This window comes from Lepidochelys kempii, chromosome 20, assembly GCF_965140285.1.
Source record: "Lepidochelys kempii isolate rLepKem1 chromosome 20, rLepKem1.hap1, whole genome shotgun sequence".
NCBI lineage: Eukaryota > Metazoa > Chordata > Testudines > Cheloniidae > Lepidochelys > Lepidochelys kempii.
The window spans coordinates 1409569-1429012 of record NC_136399.1 but is presented as its reverse complement, the minus strand read 5'-3'; the positions used below and the strand labels follow the sequence as shown (position 1 = coordinate 1429012).

The following is a 19444-nucleotide window of genomic DNA, read 5'->3' as shown; positions in this document are numbered from 1 at the left end:
TTGGGGATCATTAAGAAAGGGACAGATAATAAGGCAGAAAATAGAAATAGAAAATAGAATATCAGGGTTGGGAAGGGACCCCAGGAGGTCATCTAGTCCAACCCACTGCTCAAAGCAGGACCAATCCCCAACTAAATCATCCCAGCCAGGGCTTTGTCAAGCCTGACCTTAAAAACTTCTAAGGAAGGAGATTCCACCACCTCCCTAGGTAACCCATTCCAGTGCTTCACCACCCTCCTAGTGAAAAAGTTTTTCCTAATATCCAACCTAAACCTCCCCATTGCAACTTGAGACCATTACTCCTCGTTCTGTCATCTGCTACCACTGAGAACAGATGAGGCCTCACCAATGTCAAATAGAGGGGAACGATCACGTCCCTCAATCTGCTGGCAATGCCCCTACTTATACAGCCCAAAATGCCATTGGCCTTCTCGGCAACAAGGGTACACTGTTGACTCATATCCAGCTTCTCGTCCACTGTAACCCCTAGATCCTTTTCTGCAGAACTGCTGCCTAGCCCTTCGTTCCCTAGTCTGTAGCGGTGCATGGGATTCTTCCGTCCTAAGTGCAGGACTCTGCACTTGTCCTTGTTGAACCTCATCAGATTTCTTTTGGCCCAATCCTCTAATTTGTCTATGTCCCTCTGTATCCTATCCCTACCCTCCAGCGTATCTACCTCTCCTCCCAGTTTAGTGTCATCTACAAACTTGCTGAGGGTGCAATCCACACCATCCTCCAGATCATTAATGAAGATATTGAACAAAACCAGCCCAAGGACCGACCCCTGGGGCACTCCACTTGATACCGGCTGCCAACTAGACATGGAGCCATTAATCACTGCCCGTTGAGCCCGACAATCTAGCCAACTTTCTATCCACCTTATAGTCCATCCAGCCCATACTTCTTTAACTTGCTGGCAAGAATACTGTGGGATATCGAGTCAAAAGCTTTGCTAAAGTCACGGAACAACACGTCCACTGCTTTCCCCTCATCCACAGAGCCATAGTACTCCCAGATCTTGAATGCTGCGTGCAGATGTAGTCACCCCATCTCAAAAAAGATATACTGGAATTGGAAAAGGGCAACAAATGATGAGGGGCATGGAACAGCTTCCCTATGAGAAGAGATTAATAAGAGTGGGACTTTTTAATTTGGAAAAGAGACGACTAAGGGGAGATATGATAGAGGTCTATAAAATCATGACTGGTGTGGAGAACATAAATAAGGAAAAGGAGGACTTGTGGCACCTTAGAGACTAACAAATTTATTTGAGCATGAGCTTTCGTGAGATGAAGTGAGCTGTAGCTCAAGAAAGCTCATGCTCAAATAAATTGGTTAGTCTCTAAGGTGCCACAAGTCCTCCTTTTCTTTTTGCGAATACAGACTAACACGGCTGCTCCTCTGAAATAAATAAGTAAGTGGTATTTACTCCTTCTTGTAACACAAGAGCTAGGGGTCACCATATGACATTAATAGGCAGCAGGTTTTAAAACAAACAAAAGGAAGTATTTTTTTCACACAACGCGCATTCAACCTGTGGAGCTCCTTGCCAGAGGATGTTGTGAAGGCCAAGACTATAACAGGGTTCAAAAAAGAACTAGATAAATTTATGGAGGCTAGGTCCATCAATGGCTATTAGCCAGGATGGGCAGGGATGATGTCCCTATCCTCTGTTTGCTGGAAGCTGGGAATGTGCTATGGGGATGGATCACCTGGTGATTCCCTGTTCTTTTCATTCCCCCGTGGGCCCCTGGCACTGGCCGCTGTTGGAAGACAGGACACTGGGCTGGATGGACCTTGGGTCTGTCCCAGTATAGCTGTTGTGATGTTCAGAGACCCTCCCCTCCCCACGGTGCTCTGCAGCTCCCCCCGGCCCCAGGTTATGGGGACCGCCTGGCTCCTGCTCCGTCCCGACAACTCTGCGCCCGGTTCTGTGTGTCTCTCCCTGCATGCTCCAGCAGGGGGAGGCCTCTCCCTTCCTAGCGGGCACCCGGGAGCGGAGGGGATCCTCCGGCTGCGGCTGGGTGAAAGGGGCCGGACGCCTGGGTTCTCGTCCCAGCTCGGAGGAGCCTGAGGCCTAGCAGTAGTTGGGGGGAGGGGGCGGACTGGGAGTCAGGACTCTTGGGTTCTATTCCTGGCTCTAACCCCGGGCTGCTGTGTTCCTTGGGACAAGTCATGCTTCTGCTCCCAGGGCCCGAGTTTCCTAGGCTGGAGAAGGGGCGGGCTACTCCTCTGATGTTTGCTTGTAAAGCGCTTTGAGATCCCTGGCTGGGAGAAGCCTGATGGGGGAGGGGGTCGCCCCATCTGGGCAGAGAGTGAGATCTAGGGGCGCGCCTATGGAGGGTCTTGGGGCCAGAACGCGGCGGGGGGCAGCCCAGGAGGGGCCGGGGGGCAGCCCAGGAGGGGCCGGGGGGCCAGCGCGTCCGGGTAGGTGGTTAGAGGAGACGACACCTCTGGGAAGGGGCGGGGGGGCAGGGCTGAGCGGTGGAGAGATGTGGGGCGGGTTACAGGGGGCAGCACGTCTGGGTTGGGGGGTTGGGGGCACAGCTGGGCAATAGGGGACTAGTGGGGGCACAGCTGGAGGAGGTGGGGCAAGGGGGGAGAGCACATCTGGGCGACGCGGGCACATCTGCCCGGGGCGGCGCCGGGCGCGGAGTGGCTGCTGGGGCGCTGGGCGGGGTCGGGGGCGGCGCCGGGGAGGCAGCCGCGGCCGCCGGACGCGAAGGGCTGAGGCTCCCCCGCCGCCCGGGCCGGGGATGGGGAACGTGGAGAGCGCGGACGGGGAGCCGCTGCCCCGGGGCCCGGGCGGAGCCCCCCTGGGGGGGTCCGGGCTGCTGCAGCCGGGGAAGATGCCGATGCCGGAGCCCTGCGAGCTGGAGGAGAGGTTCGCCCTGGTGCTGGTAAGAGCGGGCTTCGGGACCCCCCCCGGTCCCCGTCCCTGTTCCCCCTCCCCGGACCGCCTCCCACCTCTCCCCCTGGTCCCCGTCCCTGTGCTCCCCCAGACCCCATTGCACCCCCCGGACCCGCCTCCCCCCCGGACCCCGTCCCTGTACCCCCCCCGGACCCGCCTCCCACCCCTCCTCCCGGACCCCGTCCCATTGCCCCCCCGAACCCGCCTCCCACCTCTCCCCCCGGACCCCGTCCCTGTGCTCCCCCGGACCCCATTGCACCCCCCGGACCCGCCTCCCACCCCTCCCCCCGGACCTGGTCCCTGTTCCCCACCCCCCGGACCCGCCTCCCACCTCTCCCCCCGGTCCCCGTCCCTGTGCCCCCCCCGGACCCGCCTCCCACCTCTCCCCCCGGACCCCGTCCCTGTGCTCCCCCGGACCCCATTGCACCCCCCGGACCCCGTCCCTGTGCCCCCCCCCGGACCCGCCTCCCACCTCTCCCCCCGGACCTGGTCCCTGTACCCCCTCCGGACCCGCCTCCCACCCCTCCCCCCGGTCCCCCCTGCCCCCCCGAACCCGCCTCCCATCCCTCCCCCCGGACCCCGTCCCATTGCCCCCCCGAACCCGCCTCCCACCTCTCCCCCCGGACCCCGTCCCTGTGCTCCCCCGGACCCCGTCCCTGTGCTCCCCCGGACCCCGTCCCTGTGCTCCCCCGGACCCGCCTCCCACCTCTCCCCCCGGACCCCGTCCCTGTGCCCCCCCCCGACCCGCCTCCCACCTCTCCCCCCGGACCCGGTCCCTGTACCCCCCCCGGACCCGCCTCCCACCCCTCCCCCCGGTCCCCCCTGCCCCCCCGAACCCGCCTCCCATCCCTCCCCCCGGACCCCGTCCCATTGCCCCCCCGAACCCGCCTCCCACCTCTCCCCCCGGACCCCGTCCCTGTGCCCCCCCCGACCCGCCTCCCACCTCTCCCCCCGGACCTGGTCCCTGTACCCCCCCCGGTCCCCCCTGCCCCCCCGAACCCGCCTCCCACCTCTCCCCCCGGTCCCCGTCCCTGTTCCCCCTCCCCGGACCGCCTCCCACCTCTCCCCCCCGGTCCCCGTCCCTGTGCCCCCCCCCGGACCTGCCTCCCACCTCTCCCCCCCGGTCCCCGTCCCTGTGCCCCCCCCCCCGGACCTATCCCCGATCCCCTCCCCCCGGACCTCCGCCCCAGATCTACTGCCCCCAAGCCCCTCCCCCGATCCTGGACCCTCGGACCCCCTTCCCCCCTCCCCCCGTTCTCCTCTTCTCCTAGGTGCCCCTAATTCTTCCCTCCCTTCTCACTACCCCAGCTGGGTCACAGCGTCCTGCCCCACCGGGTGCCCTCCCCCCACGTCTCTAGCTCTCCCCCCCCACCCCCGACAGCCCCATCCCCCCTTCCGGTCCCTGCTTCCCGATCTAGACGCCCCCCCCAGTGTCTTCCTCCCGCTCCAGACCCCCCCCCGTCAGAGTCACCCCCCCATCACTTCTCCTGCACCTCGCTGTGTTCCCCCCCCCCCCGCCTCCCACGTGTCCCGGGACCCTCCGCCCAGGGATCCGCCTCTGCCTGGGTATTGTTTGCCGCGGTTTTGCGGGAGAGGCAGGAAAGCGGGGAGCGCCCAGGCTGAGCTCTCCCCCCCCCCCCGCCCTTTAGACGGGGGTGGCACCAAGTAACAACTGAGGGGGGTCAAAGACACTCACCCGGGTTATTTGTGGGGGGGTGTGGAGCATTTGGGGAAACTGATCTCAGCTTTGCAGTTCCGGGGGGGGGGGGGGGCGCTTCTGGCTTGGGGGGGGGGGCTGGGGCCAGCAGGCCAAGGCTGAGCGGGGTTTACAATTCGTAAGGTGGGAAAACAGCGTGGGGTGGGGTGTTGGGGCTGGGCCCTTCGGTGGGGGGGGGCTCGGTGTGTTGGGGAACTGGGCCCTGCGGTGGGGGGGCGCTCGGGGCGTTGGTGGGGGAGGGGTGTCCAGGATCCCCCCCACACCTGAATATTGGTGCCCCCACATTACTCTCCTAGCTTGTCTTTAATGTGCTGGAGGAGGCATTTGGGGTCTGCTCCTGAGCTGCGCTTGGTGCCGTCAGCCCCTCCCAGGCTCCCCGCGGGGTTGGCACTCCCAGGGCAGCTCCGCTGGCTCCCGCGGCCCCTGGCTGGGACTGGCCTTGGTCGCGGGGCGTGCAGAAGGAGGGGTGCTTCTCCGATCCAAACACCTTGGCCCAGGCCTGTGGCTGCTGGGGGAGAATGGGGCCCTGGCTCTCTCCTGGGTGCTTTGCCATCTGCCAGGGGCGCAGAAGGTGGGTGCAGACAGCGGGTGACGCCCATGGGAGCACAGAAGCGGGCAGTGGCTGTCGCAGGCCGATGGCCAGGAGGAAACGCCTCTTTCCGAACCTCTGGGGCGCTGCGCTCTGTCCGGAGCGTGAGAAATCCGGTGCGAGGTGTGTGTCACCATCTGGGTGTGCGGTGCCGGCCCCGAGCACCTGGCCCTGCGCCCCTGGGAGGCCGTCTGCTCCCTTGAAATGAAGGGCCAGGTCCTGCTCTCGCTGACGGTGGTGCAGTCATCCTGCTTCACAAGCTAGGGCCTTGCTGGGGTAGGCGTTGCTGGTTTCTCTTCTGGGTAGCCAGGGGCTTTTCCCACTGGGAGAACCCCACTCCCTTCCCCTTGCCGTCTGCGCGCTCCTAGGGCAGAGCCTGGCGCTCGAGGCGTTCCCTGCTCGCCGGCTCCTGCCCCCAGTTTCCAGTTTGCTGCCCGGAGTTTTGGGCTGGGGCTTTTCGACCACAGAAACTACCACGTCGGAAACTCCACTGGCAGGGGCCCTGTGAGCTACAGGAAGCTGGGCCAGTGGCTGCGTGTGACCGTTCCCCGTGGCAAGGCAGTGCCGCCCCAGGGGTTCTGGGTAGCGCCTGGGTCCAGCTCCCCCTTGGCCCCAGGGACTTGGGTGCCCAGAGCCCATTGGGCTGTCTCCTTTGACGTCCCTGGCGCTCGCCTGGCTGTGGGCAGCTGGCCGGCCCCAGGCGAGCCGTGTGGTGTGCTTGGGCGGGAGCCGCCTGGTCACAGCTCCGTGCTGGTGGGACAGGGCAGTGCCCTGAGACCGGTCCCGATAGGCCGGGCGGGTAACAAAGACGTGGCGAGGGCTGTAGTTGGGAGGGGCTTCCTCCGGGCTCCTGGGCCCAGACCGGCCTTGGCTTTCCAATACGTCCATGGCAAGCCGCGAGCCAGGTGCGGCTTGGGCAGGCGTCCCCCCTGCCTGCATCCCCGGGGGTCTAGCTGCCTCGGCCCCTGGAAGCACTGGTCCCTGCAGGCCAGCCCCATTGTGGGGAAGCAAAGCCATGCCCGCCCCCTGGCGCACAGGGGCTGCCCCGGTGCCGCCTGCACGTAACGGCCTTTGGGGCCAGGTTCTCTGCGGGTGGAAACTCTCCTAGTCCAGTGAGCTCAGTCTATCAGGGGCCTTTTCTGCCCTCACAACTGCAGTATCTGAGCACCTTACAATGCTTGATGGGTATCTCCTCCCATCCCCACAGAGGCAGGGCTGGCTCTGAGATGGGGGGTTCAAGCCATTGTCTCTATTCCGGGACATGTCTTGTGCAGAGCCAAGCTGGGGGGCTGTTCTGTGCGTCTGGGGCTGGTTGTGCAGTTCCTGGGACAGGCTGTGCCAGACCCCACAGTGCTGGTGGGAGCCGGTCTGTAGGCGTCAGTGGACCGGGAAGGAGAGCAGCGGCAAACTGCGGCAGCCGGTGGACCTGTCAGTTGTCACTGGAAAGGGAGGGATTTTTTAATATAAGGTGGGTGCTGGTAAAAAGCCTGTTTTATAAACAACCCCCTTCCCCTGGGGCGTTAATAATTACAACTCAAGGAACAGAAATCTCATTGATTTTTGTCACTTTTTTGCTGTTTTTAAACATTTTTTTTCTTTTAACTCCGCTCCGCTGGTGCAAATAGACCTCTGCGTTGGTTCCCATCCGTGTAACGTTCATTTGTGCTCTCTCCGTCTCATGCACGAATATAACTGGTAGTGGGGGAGGGGGGGGGGAGTCTGGGCACCGCACGGGGGCTCAGGACCAGGGTGCAATTCCCAGTTCAGACCCAGACTCCTTTGCTGCAACTCCCTGGTTCTCAGCTCCTCATCTGTAAAATGGGAGAATGGAATTTCCCAGCCTCACAGCAGCGAACCCCGTCACCAGCTGCAAGCTGGTCAGACACTATGCGAGAGAGGAAACTGCAGCAGAGTGTGGGGTGCAAAGGCCGTGGGCGGGGGCTGGCATGTTTTGATCTCAGCGAAGGGCCAGATTCCCATGTGTTGTAAATCCAGGAGTGGTGCCAATTTACATATTATTGCAATTAACCAAAAATACCCCAAGACAGTTTCTGTTAATGGTAAGACACAGTTCCTTCAATAAACCCTGCGGTGTGGGCCCAGACTTGCTGACATTTGTGCCTCTTGCTTTGAAAGCGAATCTGATGCACTGGGCCCAGCTGCTGCCCCGTCTCTTGTTTGAGAATTGGGGCTCGGAGCAGCCAGGACGTCTGGTTGGAGAGTCCAGCTTTCCCTGGCCTGGCCTTTGGCAGGCAGGCGCGTTTCCCACCCAGCAGAGACACCATCGCTCCGAGATGATGTCGCAGCCTGTCTGTCCTCAATCCCTGGGGCACGTTGCGTGCCGTACGTGGGGCAGGAAAAGGGAACGTGTCTCCCCACAGCGGCTGGGTCTGCCCTGTGCTTGTCAGGTGGGAGAGGCCTTTGTGAAGATCAGCGCTTGGAAAGGGCCCATCTGGGAGAAACTTTATTTTGGCAGCAAGGCTTCCATTCTTCCCATCTCTCCGAACCGGAAGCTGACGTCGAGAGGAAACGACAGTCCCAGACTCCCGGCAAAGCCAGGAGTAGCAGGGATAGGCGCACAGCTCTGCCCCCCCGCCCCCGACGGGAATGCCAGCTTCCAGGGACAGAAAGACAAGTGGTGTCACCCCTGTGGGCTCCGATGGGAGCTTTGTTGGTTCAGGGCTGGTGTTTCAGGAACGTTGCATTAGCGTCTGGTAATGAAGAAACTTCATCCAGGGAAAATACTTTGTTTAGGAAACATATTTCACCGAGCTGTGCTTGCCAGGGAACTTGGGCGAGCCAGTTTGTGCCTTCGTTTCCACATAGGGACAGTCCCTCTGGCACAGCAGGGCTGGGGGTGCCTAAGGACCCATTTGGAAGGGCGCTAGCAGGGCGTTGGATGATCTCCCCCAAACCCAGTATCAGACTGCCTCAGTTTCCCCAGTGATCATAGAATTATAGAATCATAGACTCATAGAATATCAGGGTTGGAAGGGACCTCAGGAGGTCATCTAGTCCAATCCCCTGCTCAAAGCAGGACCGATCCCCGACTAAATCATCCCAGCCAGGGCTTTGTCAAGCCTGACCTTAAAAACTTCTAGGGAAGGAGATTCCACCACCTCCCTAGGTAACGCATTCCAGTGTTTCACCACCCTCCTAGTGAAAAAGCTTTTCCTAATATCCAACCTAAACCTCCCCCACTGCAACTTGAGACCATTACTCCTTGTTCTGTCATCTGCTACCACTGAGAACAGTCTAGAGCCATCCTCTTTGGAACCCCCTTTCAGGTAGTTGAAAGCAGCTATCAAATCCCCCCTCATTCTTCTCTTCTACAGACTAAACAATCCCAGTTCCCTCAGCCTCTCCTCATAAGTCATGTGTTCCAGTCCACTAATTATTTTTGTTGCCCTCCGCTGGACTCTTTCCAATTTTTCCACATCCTTCTTGTAGTGTGAGGCCCAAAACTGGACACAGTACTCCAGATGAGGCCTCACCAATGTCGAATAGAGGGGAACGATCACGTCCCTCGATCTGCTGGCAATGCCCCTACTTATACATCCCAAAGTGCCTTTGGCCTTCTTGGCAACAAGGGCACGCTGTTGACTCATATCCAGCTTCTTGTCCACTGTAACCGCTAGGTCCTTTTCTGCAGAACTGCTGCCGAGCCATTCGGTCCCTAGTCTGTAGCGGTGCATGGGATTCTTCCATCCTAAGTGCAGGACTCTGCATTTGTCCTTGTTGAACCTCATCAGTAGCCTCATTTAAAAGAATCCTGTAGTTCCCAGGATCCTCCTTCTTCCCTTTTTTAAAGATTGGCACTACATTAGCCTTTTTCCAGTCATCCGGGACCTCCCCCGATCGCCATGAGTTTTCAAAGATAATGGCCAATGGCTCTGCAATCACAGCCGCCAATTCCTTCAGCACTCTCAGATGCAGCACATCTGGCCCCATGGACTTCTGCATGTCCAGCTTTTCTAAATAGTCCCGAACCACTTCTTTCTCCACAGAGGGCTGGTCACCTCCTCCCCATGCTGTGCTGCCCAGTGCAGCAGTCTGGGAGCTGACCTTGTTCGTGAAGACAGAGGCAAAAAAAGCATTGAGTACATTAGCTTTTTCCACATCCTCTGTCACTCGGTTGTTTCCCTCATTCAGTAAGGGGCCCACACTTTCCTTGACTTTCTTCTTGTTGCTAACATACCTGAAGAAACCCTTCTTGTTACTCTTAACATCTCTTGCTAGCTGTAGCTCCAGGTGTGACTTGGCCTTCCTGATTTCACTCCTGCATGCCCGAGCAATATTTTTATACTCATCCCTGGTCATTTGTCCAATCTTCCACTTCCTGTAAGCTTCTTTTTTGTATTTAAGAGCAGCAAGGATTTCACTGATAAGCCAAGCTGGTCGCCTGCCATATTTACTATTCTTTCTACACTTCGGGATGGTTTGTCCCTGTAACCTCAATAAGGATTCTTTAAAATACAGCCAGCTCCCCAGCCAGGGCAATTGTGCTGCTCCCCCCAGGTGTCCATCACTTCCCCCAGAGGTGCATTAATTTTTCCAGCATAGTTCAGTGTTGACCAAGACAGGTAAAACAGGCCTTGCCACCTGGCCTCTCCAGACCATTTGCCACCAGCACGGCAGGTAGCCTGGCCAGGTCTCTCCTGCTCCAGGAGCTCCTTGGATGTCACCAGCGGGGAGGTCGCTGATTAATCATGGGGGTGGGGGGCTGAGCCCAGCTCTCCTAAAAGGGCCAAGCCCTACCTGTGGCAGAGAGAGCAAAGTATCCTGAAGCCGGGGCTGCTCTGAAGAGGGAGAATGTGTCAGTTGTGTGTCCTGAGGGGTAAATTCCCTGCCTGGGTGACAGAGTCTGTCCCACAGCTGCAGTGCAGCGAGGGGTGAGCCGGGGTCGCAGCCGAGCGTGGCCATCCACTGGAGCCCAAAGCTTGCTGCTGGAAATGACATGAACTGGGTTCGGCGTGGATCCCGCAGCTCGCCGTGGATCCCGCAGCTCGCCGTGGGCAGCTGCTCAGATCAGCTGCTGCAGCAGTTTATTACCTGGTCCGTCTTCGCTTGCGGGCTGGGCTCTTTGCTCCGCACGCTCGCAGCTCAGGGGGGTAAATCCAGAGGGACTCCCCTGACTTCAGTGGAGTCGGGGCCAGTTTCTGATCTCAGGGAGACTGGTGTAAATTCAGCGTGACTGCTCACTCCGGTGGAGGTGCTCAGGGTTTACAGTGGTGTAAGCTGAAATCAGAAATTGGAGGGGTGGCAGGGGTTCGGCTAACCCCTGTGTGTCAGCTGTTTGCCCCACTCTAGCAACACCCTGCCACCCAGGCCAAGCTCTCACGAGGCACCCCGTGCTCCGTGCTGCCTGCTTGGAGCCTCCCAACGATTATACGTCGTTAGGCCAGAAGGAAGCGTTGTGATTGTCTCATCTGGCCACCTGTGTGGAGGGGCCAGAGCATGGCCCTGGGTTAATTCCCAGGGCAGATCGTCTGGACTCAGAGAAACAGCCAAGCTGGATTTAAATGTTGCCAGAGATGGAGACTCCCCCACACCCTTGGTAAATTGTTCCCGTGGTTATTTACCCTCCCGGTTCACAATTAGCACCTTATTGCCATCCAGCTTCAATGTCCAGCCCCTGGATCTTGTTCCTTTGTCTACTGGACAGACCAGCCCTCTCTTATTGCATTTCTCTTCCCCTCCTCGCTCCTCACAGACTCTGCCCGTCTCCCCGCAACCTTCTCTTGGGTCCTCGGGAAAGACCGAGCTCCTTGCCTTTCTCAGCGTGTTTTCTGACCCTTTCCTCCTTCTCATGGCTCTTCTCTGGCTCCGATTTATCAACATCCTTCTTGAACTGTGGGCACCACGTTGTGTGAGAGTCGCACCAAGGCCCAATGCAGAGGCAATCGAACCTGCCTGACACCTGTGCTAGATTCTCCTGTTGAGATGCCCCAGGGTCACCTTGGCAGGCCACTGGGAGCTCACAGAATCATAGAAAATTCGGGTTGGAAGAGGCTTCAGGAGGTCATCAAGTCCAGCCCCCTGCTCAAAGCAGGACCAGCCCCTCCTGTTCAGCTGATTTTTCCCCCTGCCTTCCTTGGCGATTTCAGAGTCCCTTCCTGCCAGGATAGAGTCCCCGTCCCGTATGTTCGGCCGCTGTTCTGTGTCCTGGGTGGATGACTTGACGTTTGGCCATATTGGAATGTACATTGTTTGCTTGTGCCCAGTTTACCAAGCAAACCAGATGGCTCTGTCTCGGTGACCCGTCCTCTTCATTATTCACCACCCCTCCCGTCTTTGTGCCATCCGCAAATCTGATCTGTGAGGATTTTATGGTTTCTTTGAGCTCATTGATAAAAATGTTAACTAGCGGCGGGCCAAAAGCTGATCCCTGCGGGACCCTCTAGAGACTCACCCCCTTGGGGTTGGTTCCCCTTTGACAATGACATTTAGAGAGAGATCAGTTAGCCAGCTTTTTATCCTGGTCATGATTGCCGGGTTGGGTTTGTTCTGTTCTAGCTTTCTAATAAAGATGTGATGTGATGCCAAGTCAAATGTCTTCCAGAAATCAAAGTTTAGTAAAGCAACACTATTGCATTTGTCAGCCAAACTTGTAGCCTCATTTAAAAGAATCGGCACCCATGTTGACTGGCGTTAATGACGTGACTGTCCTTTAATTCTTTATTAACTCAGCTCCGTATCAGCCACTCCGTTATTTTGCCTGGCATTGATGTCAGGCAGACGGGCTTATAATTACCCAAGTCATCCCATTTACCCTGTTAAAATAAACCTTTCTTCCAGTGTTCTGGGACTTCCCCAGTGTTCCAGGAGTTATTGAAAATGAGCATTAATGATCCAGAGAGCTTTTGGCCAGCTCTTTTAAAATTCTTGGAGGCAAGTTTTTTTGGCTCTACTGCTTTGAAAATATTTAGCTTTAGTAGCTGCTGTTTAACATAATCCTGAGTTACTGTGGGAATGGAAAGAGCGTCGTCGTGGTCAGCAGCAGCAGCAGCACTGGATATGACCATGTCCTCTGGCTTTTTCCCCAGTCAGAGAAGAGAGAGATTTGTAGACCTCGTCTGCCTTTTCTGTGTTATTAGTGGCAGTTCTACCATTGCCATCCAGTCATGAACCTGGACCATTGTTAGGATTTCTTTTGTTCCGAATGTACTCCTTATTCTCCTTAACTCGGCCATCCTCAGAGTTCTCCATCTGTCCTTTTGTTTCCCTTATCAATTTTCTATAATTCCTAGCTTCTAATTTATATTCACTGCTATCAACTCCTCCTTTTCCCATGTGTTACGTATTGTGTCGATTTTTTTTTTAATAGCTTCTTTCACTTCCCCTCTAAGCCAGGTTGGTTTTATAATCAATGCAACTTCTTTCTTGCTCTGTGGTTTTCTGGGCATCTAGCGAAAGGTTCTTAAACAGTTCCCAGTTGTCATTCACATATACAGCCCTTCGCCTGCCATAAACCGTCTCGCAAAGCACTTTGCACTAAAACTGCCACTGGGCTGGTGGTTAGGAGTCAGGATTCTGGGGTTCTGAACCTTAATGTATGACCTTGGGTGAGTCCCTTCCCTGCTCTGTGCCTCAGTTTCCCCACCTGCATAATGGGGAGTAATGGTACTCACCTTTGTAAAGCACTTTGAGTTCATTTGATGAAAAGGAAAGGGCAGCCTAAGAGCAGAATTGTTACTAACGTAATCCAGCTGTTACCGATGGCAAAACTTCCCTCTGAAACGTGCTAAAACACGGGTTCTGAGCTTCTGCAAGCAGCTGTCTAGATTGCCACCTTAGCCCCTGAGCTCCAGAGCCAGCGGGCTTTGCAAGTAATGAGATGGGGGGCAGTAGCTGAAATGCCTCAGAGTCCATTCCTGGTAAACTCGTCAGCCCCCCGACTCAGCCCCTGCGAGGGACGAAGTGCCTGGCTTTGCCCAGCCCTGAAATGCAGCCACCTCTGGACCTGTTTCACAGCAACGCTGCACAAGCCATTAGACAGCGTCTAAGTGCCACTTTCAAGCTCCCATCCAAGTCCTTTGTCTGCTCTGCTCTGGCTTAGCTGGAGCTTGGCAGGGTCCCATCATGCGCTGCCGGCTGCCTGCTGGCCTCCCAGCCCAGCTCTCTCCCCTGCCCCTCCCCCTCAATCTGGCGTCCTGTCATTAGCGTCTTGGATCTGCCACCCACTTCCCTGGGCTTGTGGGGGGAATGTGTGTAATTAGCGAGGGAATGTAGCAACGGAGGAGCTGCTGTACGGTCATTGTGGATCAGTGGGAATCCATTCCAGGCAGGCTGCAGTCTGGGAGTTGGCTTCGCTTGGCTTCAATGCTGATGAGTTTAGTTAACTTTGATCCTCAAATGCTTTCCTGTTTGCAGCTTGGCCCGGTGGGGAACAAGGCTGGCGTGAAAGGGACGGGCTTTGTTTGTAACTGGCACAAAATTAAGCTCCTATTTTGAGGCCCATTGGCGCGGCCCCATCCCTCCTGGCTCTAGGCATAGGAGAGCCTCCGTGCAGAAGTGAGCCTTAGACCTGTTGCTCTGGGTCCACCTCTCTGCCAGTTCCCCTCCCCAGCAGTGTGCAAATCACAGAGAGAGAGTGAACTCGCACCGTGGGCAACGTCGCTGCTGGGGGCCTGTCTGCATTAGGGAACCGCACCCCGGCAGCAGGAAAACGCAGGCGCGTGGCGACGGCCACCAGAGCTGGCCTTGCTTGGAACAGTGCGCAGCATCTGCCCTACTGCATCGCTGCCCCAGTCCCTGATGCAGCCGGGCCCTTGCAGTGTTCTCACCCACAAGGGCCCGGCTGCCGGAGACTCAGACTCGGTGCATTATCCCTGGGTCCCTCCGGGCTAGGTTTGGGGTGCCCGGGCAAGGGCGGGCACAGGGGACACTTGTGCCCCCGACTGGATTTGCACCCTGGAGGTTTAAGAAGCAAAACCTTGGTGCTGACTTGGAGTCCTTTAAAGCCCAGACCGGAGCTTTGAGAAAGGAGCTATAGGATTTTGGAGGCTGGGATCCGAAATAACCTGTGACCGCGGCGGGAGAGCTCAGTACAGAGCCGCTCGGCTGGCTTCTCACCTGCAACTTCACTGCCTGCAGTGCTGGCCCCCAGGGCTGATTCCGCTCTTGCGGACCCCGCTGCGGATCCGGGGTCACTCCAAGGAGCTCTGGGCGCTAGCCCGGGGGCAGAATCTGGCCCTGTGTCTCTGGCTCTGCTTTCCAATCGTGTCTTCCACTCCTGGGGAAAAACCGAACCCAACTGCTTTTGGATTGAGGTTTTTTTCAGGGGCGTGGGGGACGGTGGGAGAGGGTAAAGAAGTGGCAAAATGCCCCGTGGTACTGGCGTTCCCTGGGAGCACAGAGGCAGGAGATCCCAAGTTTCGCACCGCTCAGCATTCGAGTATTGGGCTTTTCTTCCTCAGACCCGCCTGGCTGCTTTGCCCCTCCAAGCGCCCCCACTCGATGCGGCACCACTTGGGCTAAGGCTGGTGCTTTCCAGATGCTGGGGGCTGCAGGGGAGGTGACTTAGGTGCCTTACCCTAGGACCTGGTTTTCCGAGGGGCCATGCCCCTTGCAGCTCCTGTTAGTGATTAACGGCTAGTAGCCCCGTGCTGGCTCCGTGGGCCGGACACTGGCTTGGGGCTGGGACTTTCACACGTCCCTAATGGCTGGGTTGTTGCAGGTATTTAGGTCCCTAAAGCAGCCCTAAGAGATGGCATGAGTCCCACAGCAAGTCCAGTGGTTTCTCTGCCCAGGTGCCTAGCCTGGCTCTCGGGACAGGCGGTGAGGGGTGAGGATCCCTGCCTCTCACGGAGTGTGTGTTTGTCTCTCATCTCCCTTCGCCAACTCGTTAGCCGTGTTTCACACTGTAGTCCCGGGATCGGTCCCAGCTGGGGGCAAACGGCCGGGCCCCTGCCTCCCTGATCCAAATGGAGCCCCTGATTCCCCGCTCGGGCCTCGACCCAGCTCTCAGGAGTGAGAGAGTGGAGGGGGAACCGCCAGCCTAGATGGTGTTAAGGTGAAATCCACCGGGATGCGACCATTGCCAAAGGGGAAAGAATAGAGAGGCGCCTCCGTCTGCTCTGGGGCTTTGAAGCTGGCTGCGGGGAAGTCTGCTGGCTGTTTCCTGTGCTCCCCTGAGAAGTAAACAGCCCCCGAGCAGGACGCAGGCAGGTTTTGGCTTCTTGATGTGACTTAGGGAAGAAGAGCAAAGGGGCCGGGGGATGGATTTAACTCCTGGTCCTGACAGCTAGCTAAGCCCAGCTCCTGGCGTCAGCCCAGCCCAGGGGAAGGAGCAGGGCTGGTTGGCGGTTGGAAAACACTCTCCTGCCTCCTTAGTTGTAGGCTTGCAGAACGCGGATGCTGTCATTTGCGGTTGGGCTTGTTATAAAAATAGGAGTTGACCTGGAACTAGGGAGGGCGGGAGCTGAGCACCCGAGCTGGGCCTAGCCAGGCTGGTTCTTCGCAGTTTCAGTGCAGTGCTGTGGGTTGAATGCTTGCCCTTGGGCCAGCAGCTGCTTGGGCGTGTAGCGGAGAGGTCCGGCAGGAGGGCGTGGGCTGGTGACAAAGCGTTTCCAGGATTGTCCAGACCTGAGGAAGGACTTTGACCCTGGCCTGTGCTGTGGGGGTTTGCACTAGTGGAGCGTGCAAAGCTGTGGCTAGGGCACAAGAGAGTGAGTCAGGACGCCTGGGTTCCGTCCCGAGCTCTGCAGCAGCCTCGCAGTAAGAATCTGGAGCCAACTTGAGAGAGAGGCCTATAAAATGCTGCAGGCTGCTCTTGTCAGCCCTATTTACTCCATCCCAGCAGGCGTTATTGGACGGTGGCACATGCATACAGGACAGAAGGGACAGCTTTTCTATGCAAAGGGTAACTAACCTGTGGAACTCCCTGCTGAAGAGTACCCCATGTTCGCGCTAACCGTTAGAACTCCACGTGTTCTTCTTATTGAGATGTCCGTCCGGTCTGCTTCGAACTCTCGGCCTCGGTGACACCCTATCTCAGGGAGTTCCGCAGTCTAGCTCTGTGCTGTGGGAAGATGTTTCCTCAGTCCTGAATTTGCTGCCTTTTGGTGGCGTTGCTGGATGGTGGCTCTGTCTGCAGCACGGCCGGGCAGCAGCCCTGAAAGCTTCTCCCAGGCCATGTGCTCAAGGGACGCAAAAGTGCTGATTTCATATAAGGAACCGCAGGTCATTTGGGATCCTCGGACAAGGCCCTCAGCTCCTTAGTGTCTGAACTCAGCTCATAGGGAGGCCGGACTCCCACTGATCCCCCTGTTCTTCCCAGTCCATACCCCATCAGTTCACGCTAAGTAACCCCACTCCTAGGAGTGCACGCTTATCTAATGTTTGCAGAGAGTTATTGTCATGGAAAACCACAGCCCCCAGACCACGCAGCCATCACCTGGACATATTTAGCTGTCTCGTCCTGCACTTACAAATCATTGTTTTTGCTAGTCTCTGTGCTCCTTCCAGCCCCCGAGTATCTTCCTGGCACTGGCTGTGCCAGGAAACCAGTGAGATCCTTCTGCTGTGCCTCCCCTCCAACGCTGCGTGCACTTAGCCCGTGGAACTCCACTCCACAAGACGCGGTTGGAGACCAAGGTCTTAGCAGGGTTTATACAAAGGGATTAGGAGTTTCTCTGGCTAACGAGACTAGCCAGGGTGATTAAAAATCAGCAAGGGTTTTGGAAGGGATGTGAACTGTCGTGCTTCAGCGTCTAAGCCAGGCTCGAGCTGCGGGGGTCAGCAGGGGCGTTCCTGGGGCCCTTGGCCCCCAGCTGCCTCCTGCGATGTTTCTTGCACTGTCCGAAGCAGCTGGTGCTGGCCGCTGCTGGAAAGCTGGCCAGACCGGGTCCCCTCCCAGCCCCCGGAGGTGGGAATGATCAGCTAGCGGGGCCTGGGGCAGCGAGACCCGTGTTTGATCCGACCTCCCTGCGGTTTCCTGTCCAGGCCTAGGGCAAAGCTGTGCTCCGAGGGGCAGGAGCCACCATGCCTCCATCCCAGGCAGCTTGGCTCCGGCTGCCAGGCCCAAGCCTGAGGGGTGGGGAGGCCCTGAGGAGCCTGGAAGTGGGAGCCGGCTGGGCAGTGTGATAAGTGGCTTTCTCCTTCCTACAGCCCCCTGCTGGGGGGCAAGGCGGGGCTGGAAGCCTGGATTGGCCGAAGGGGGTCTCCTAAACTCTGCCTGGGGATCATTTTAGCTCCAGAGCGTGGATTGAGCTTGGACTGGTGGAGGCTTGGAGCAGCCTCACCAGGGAGAACAGCCAGGGCTGGCCTTGGCCTGGCAGCGCCTGGGGCAGGCTGTGCCCAGCAGAGGAACCACCTGGGGCTAAGCGCTGGCCAGCAGCCTCCTGCTACGGGCTCTGACTAGGAACAGCCTCGTTGCCGGGGAGCCGCTGCCATGCTGGGGCAGGGGCTCTGCACCGAAGCCCAGCGGCAAGGGTGATACGGGAGGTGCTGGGCCTCAGGGGGGGCGGGGGCACCCAGGTGGGGCTCAGGAGGTCCAGGTCTTCCCCAGCCTTGAGCTGGGAAACCACAAGATGGGCTTAAAAACCAGGCCATTGTAAAGCCGCCAGCAAACGTGGGGTTGGGTAGGGCCGTTAGGGGCCTCGGCTGTCCGCCGTTCTCCGCACCCAGGAGGGACTAGCCCCCAGGCCTGGGTGTCCAGGGAAGTGACGCTGGTTTAACTGCAGTTGGTTTCTAAACACTCAGGGAGCTCCGGAGAGCACCCTCTCAAAACAATATCTGAGTCAAACCACTGGTTTTAATTCACAGCGTGGCTTCAATGGGGACTGACTCCTGACTCCATCACCTGACTCCTAGAGCTGGGGCTTTCAGGAACACCCCACGCAGCCCAGGAGCAGTGGGGCCATCGCGAGAGTCAGGCCCCATCGGGCACATGTCCAGCTGAGCTTTGCCCCCCTCCGCTGCTCTGACTGGCGAAAATCTGTGGGGGTGGGAGGGCTGGGCTTAGTGGGGTCATGCTGCCTCCGCCCCCTGCTCCCAGTCATCAGCTCCTGTCACTTGGGCTGTGACCCTGAATGCCGCTCAGCGTCTCCTGGGGCAACGTTTGGGGCCGGGCAGGATCGGGCCCAGAGACAGCATCATGCTGCCTTGGGGGTGGGGGGGCCTCTCTCCCGGGACACCCTGAAAACAGCCAGTTCTGGCTGCTTTGCAAGGGAGCTTGGGGGAGCTGTTTGAGCCAGAACAATGTCCCGTTTCATCTGGCCATGTGTCCTCCCCCATGCCCCCCTGCGGCCGCCCAGCCTCCCCCAGCTCCTCCTCTGGGCTGAGCAAGGCTGCGGGCAGGGGCACGGATGCGGGGGAGGGAATGTGCCTTTGTGTTAAGGGACGACCCATGAGTCAGTGAGCTCTGGGGTTGGGAAAACCACCTTTTGTCCTCTGGGCTAGAAATAAAGCCCCCCCCAAACCAGGCCCCCGGGGGGGGGTCAGCTGATGTTTTTAAAGTTCCCTTTTCACCTCTCAGACAGCGGAGTTTTGCACAAGGCGGGTTCTGTCTCCGCCGCCGGCACGCTGTCTCTCTGCAGCTGAACACAAGCCAAGATGAGCTCTGTTATTTTTCAGTTGGGTTTCTGCTTCCCCTCCGCCCCGCGCTGCCTCTTTTTTCTGTGACGCGGCGATGCAGGGGGGCGGTGTGGAAAACTCCCCCAGGGCTGCCGCTGTCTGGCAGTGAAAAGGGCAGAAGCCCTGGAGGGGGGCCGGAGGAAGGAGTCTGCCGCACTCTCCTCCTCCCTTTCATGTTTCTCTGTCCACGGGGCGCTCGGGGTGTGATCTTGCAGCTGTGGAAATCAGCGGCAAAACTCCCCTGGCCTGCGTCCAAGCCCTGCGCCCCCGGCTGTCCGGACAGGGTGGGAGGGAACATGGCCCAGGGGTTAAAACGGTGGATTGGGAGTTGGGAGGCTGGGTCTGTCGCAGACTCCTTGTGTGATCTTGGTCCTGTCCCTCTGTGCTGGTCATGCGGGCGGGCGGGGACGGAACAGGCTTGGCAGGGGAGCTCTGGATCCAGCCTGGTCCGGGCTCCTGGCTGGGATGGTCGCCAGCACCAGCCACCTCAGCGGCAGGTGCAGGAAACCCCAGACGGGAGCATTTCAGGGGGCGACCAGCAGCTGTTCCCAGCCTGGGTGGCTCATGCTGGGATGCAGGAGGGTTCATTGTTCTTTGCCTCTTTTAATCCTGCCATGTGGCACTGCAATCTCCTGGCTCAGCCTTGGCG

At 58.3% G+C, this 19444-nt stretch overlaps 1 protein-coding gene across 1 annotated transcript in view; it reads left to right on the top strand.

The window, feature by feature from the left end:
• The first annotated feature begins 2689 nt into the window (after positions 1-2689).
• Positions 2690-19444, top strand: part of FMNL3 (formin like 3) — a 48024-nt gene continuing 31269 nt past the window's right edge. Inside the window, 1 exon segment of the mRNA XM_078849694.1 lies at positions 2690-2900. Coding sequence (XP_078705820.1) covers positions 2757-2900 — 144 coding nt within the window. The 5' untranslated portion in view covers positions 2690-2756.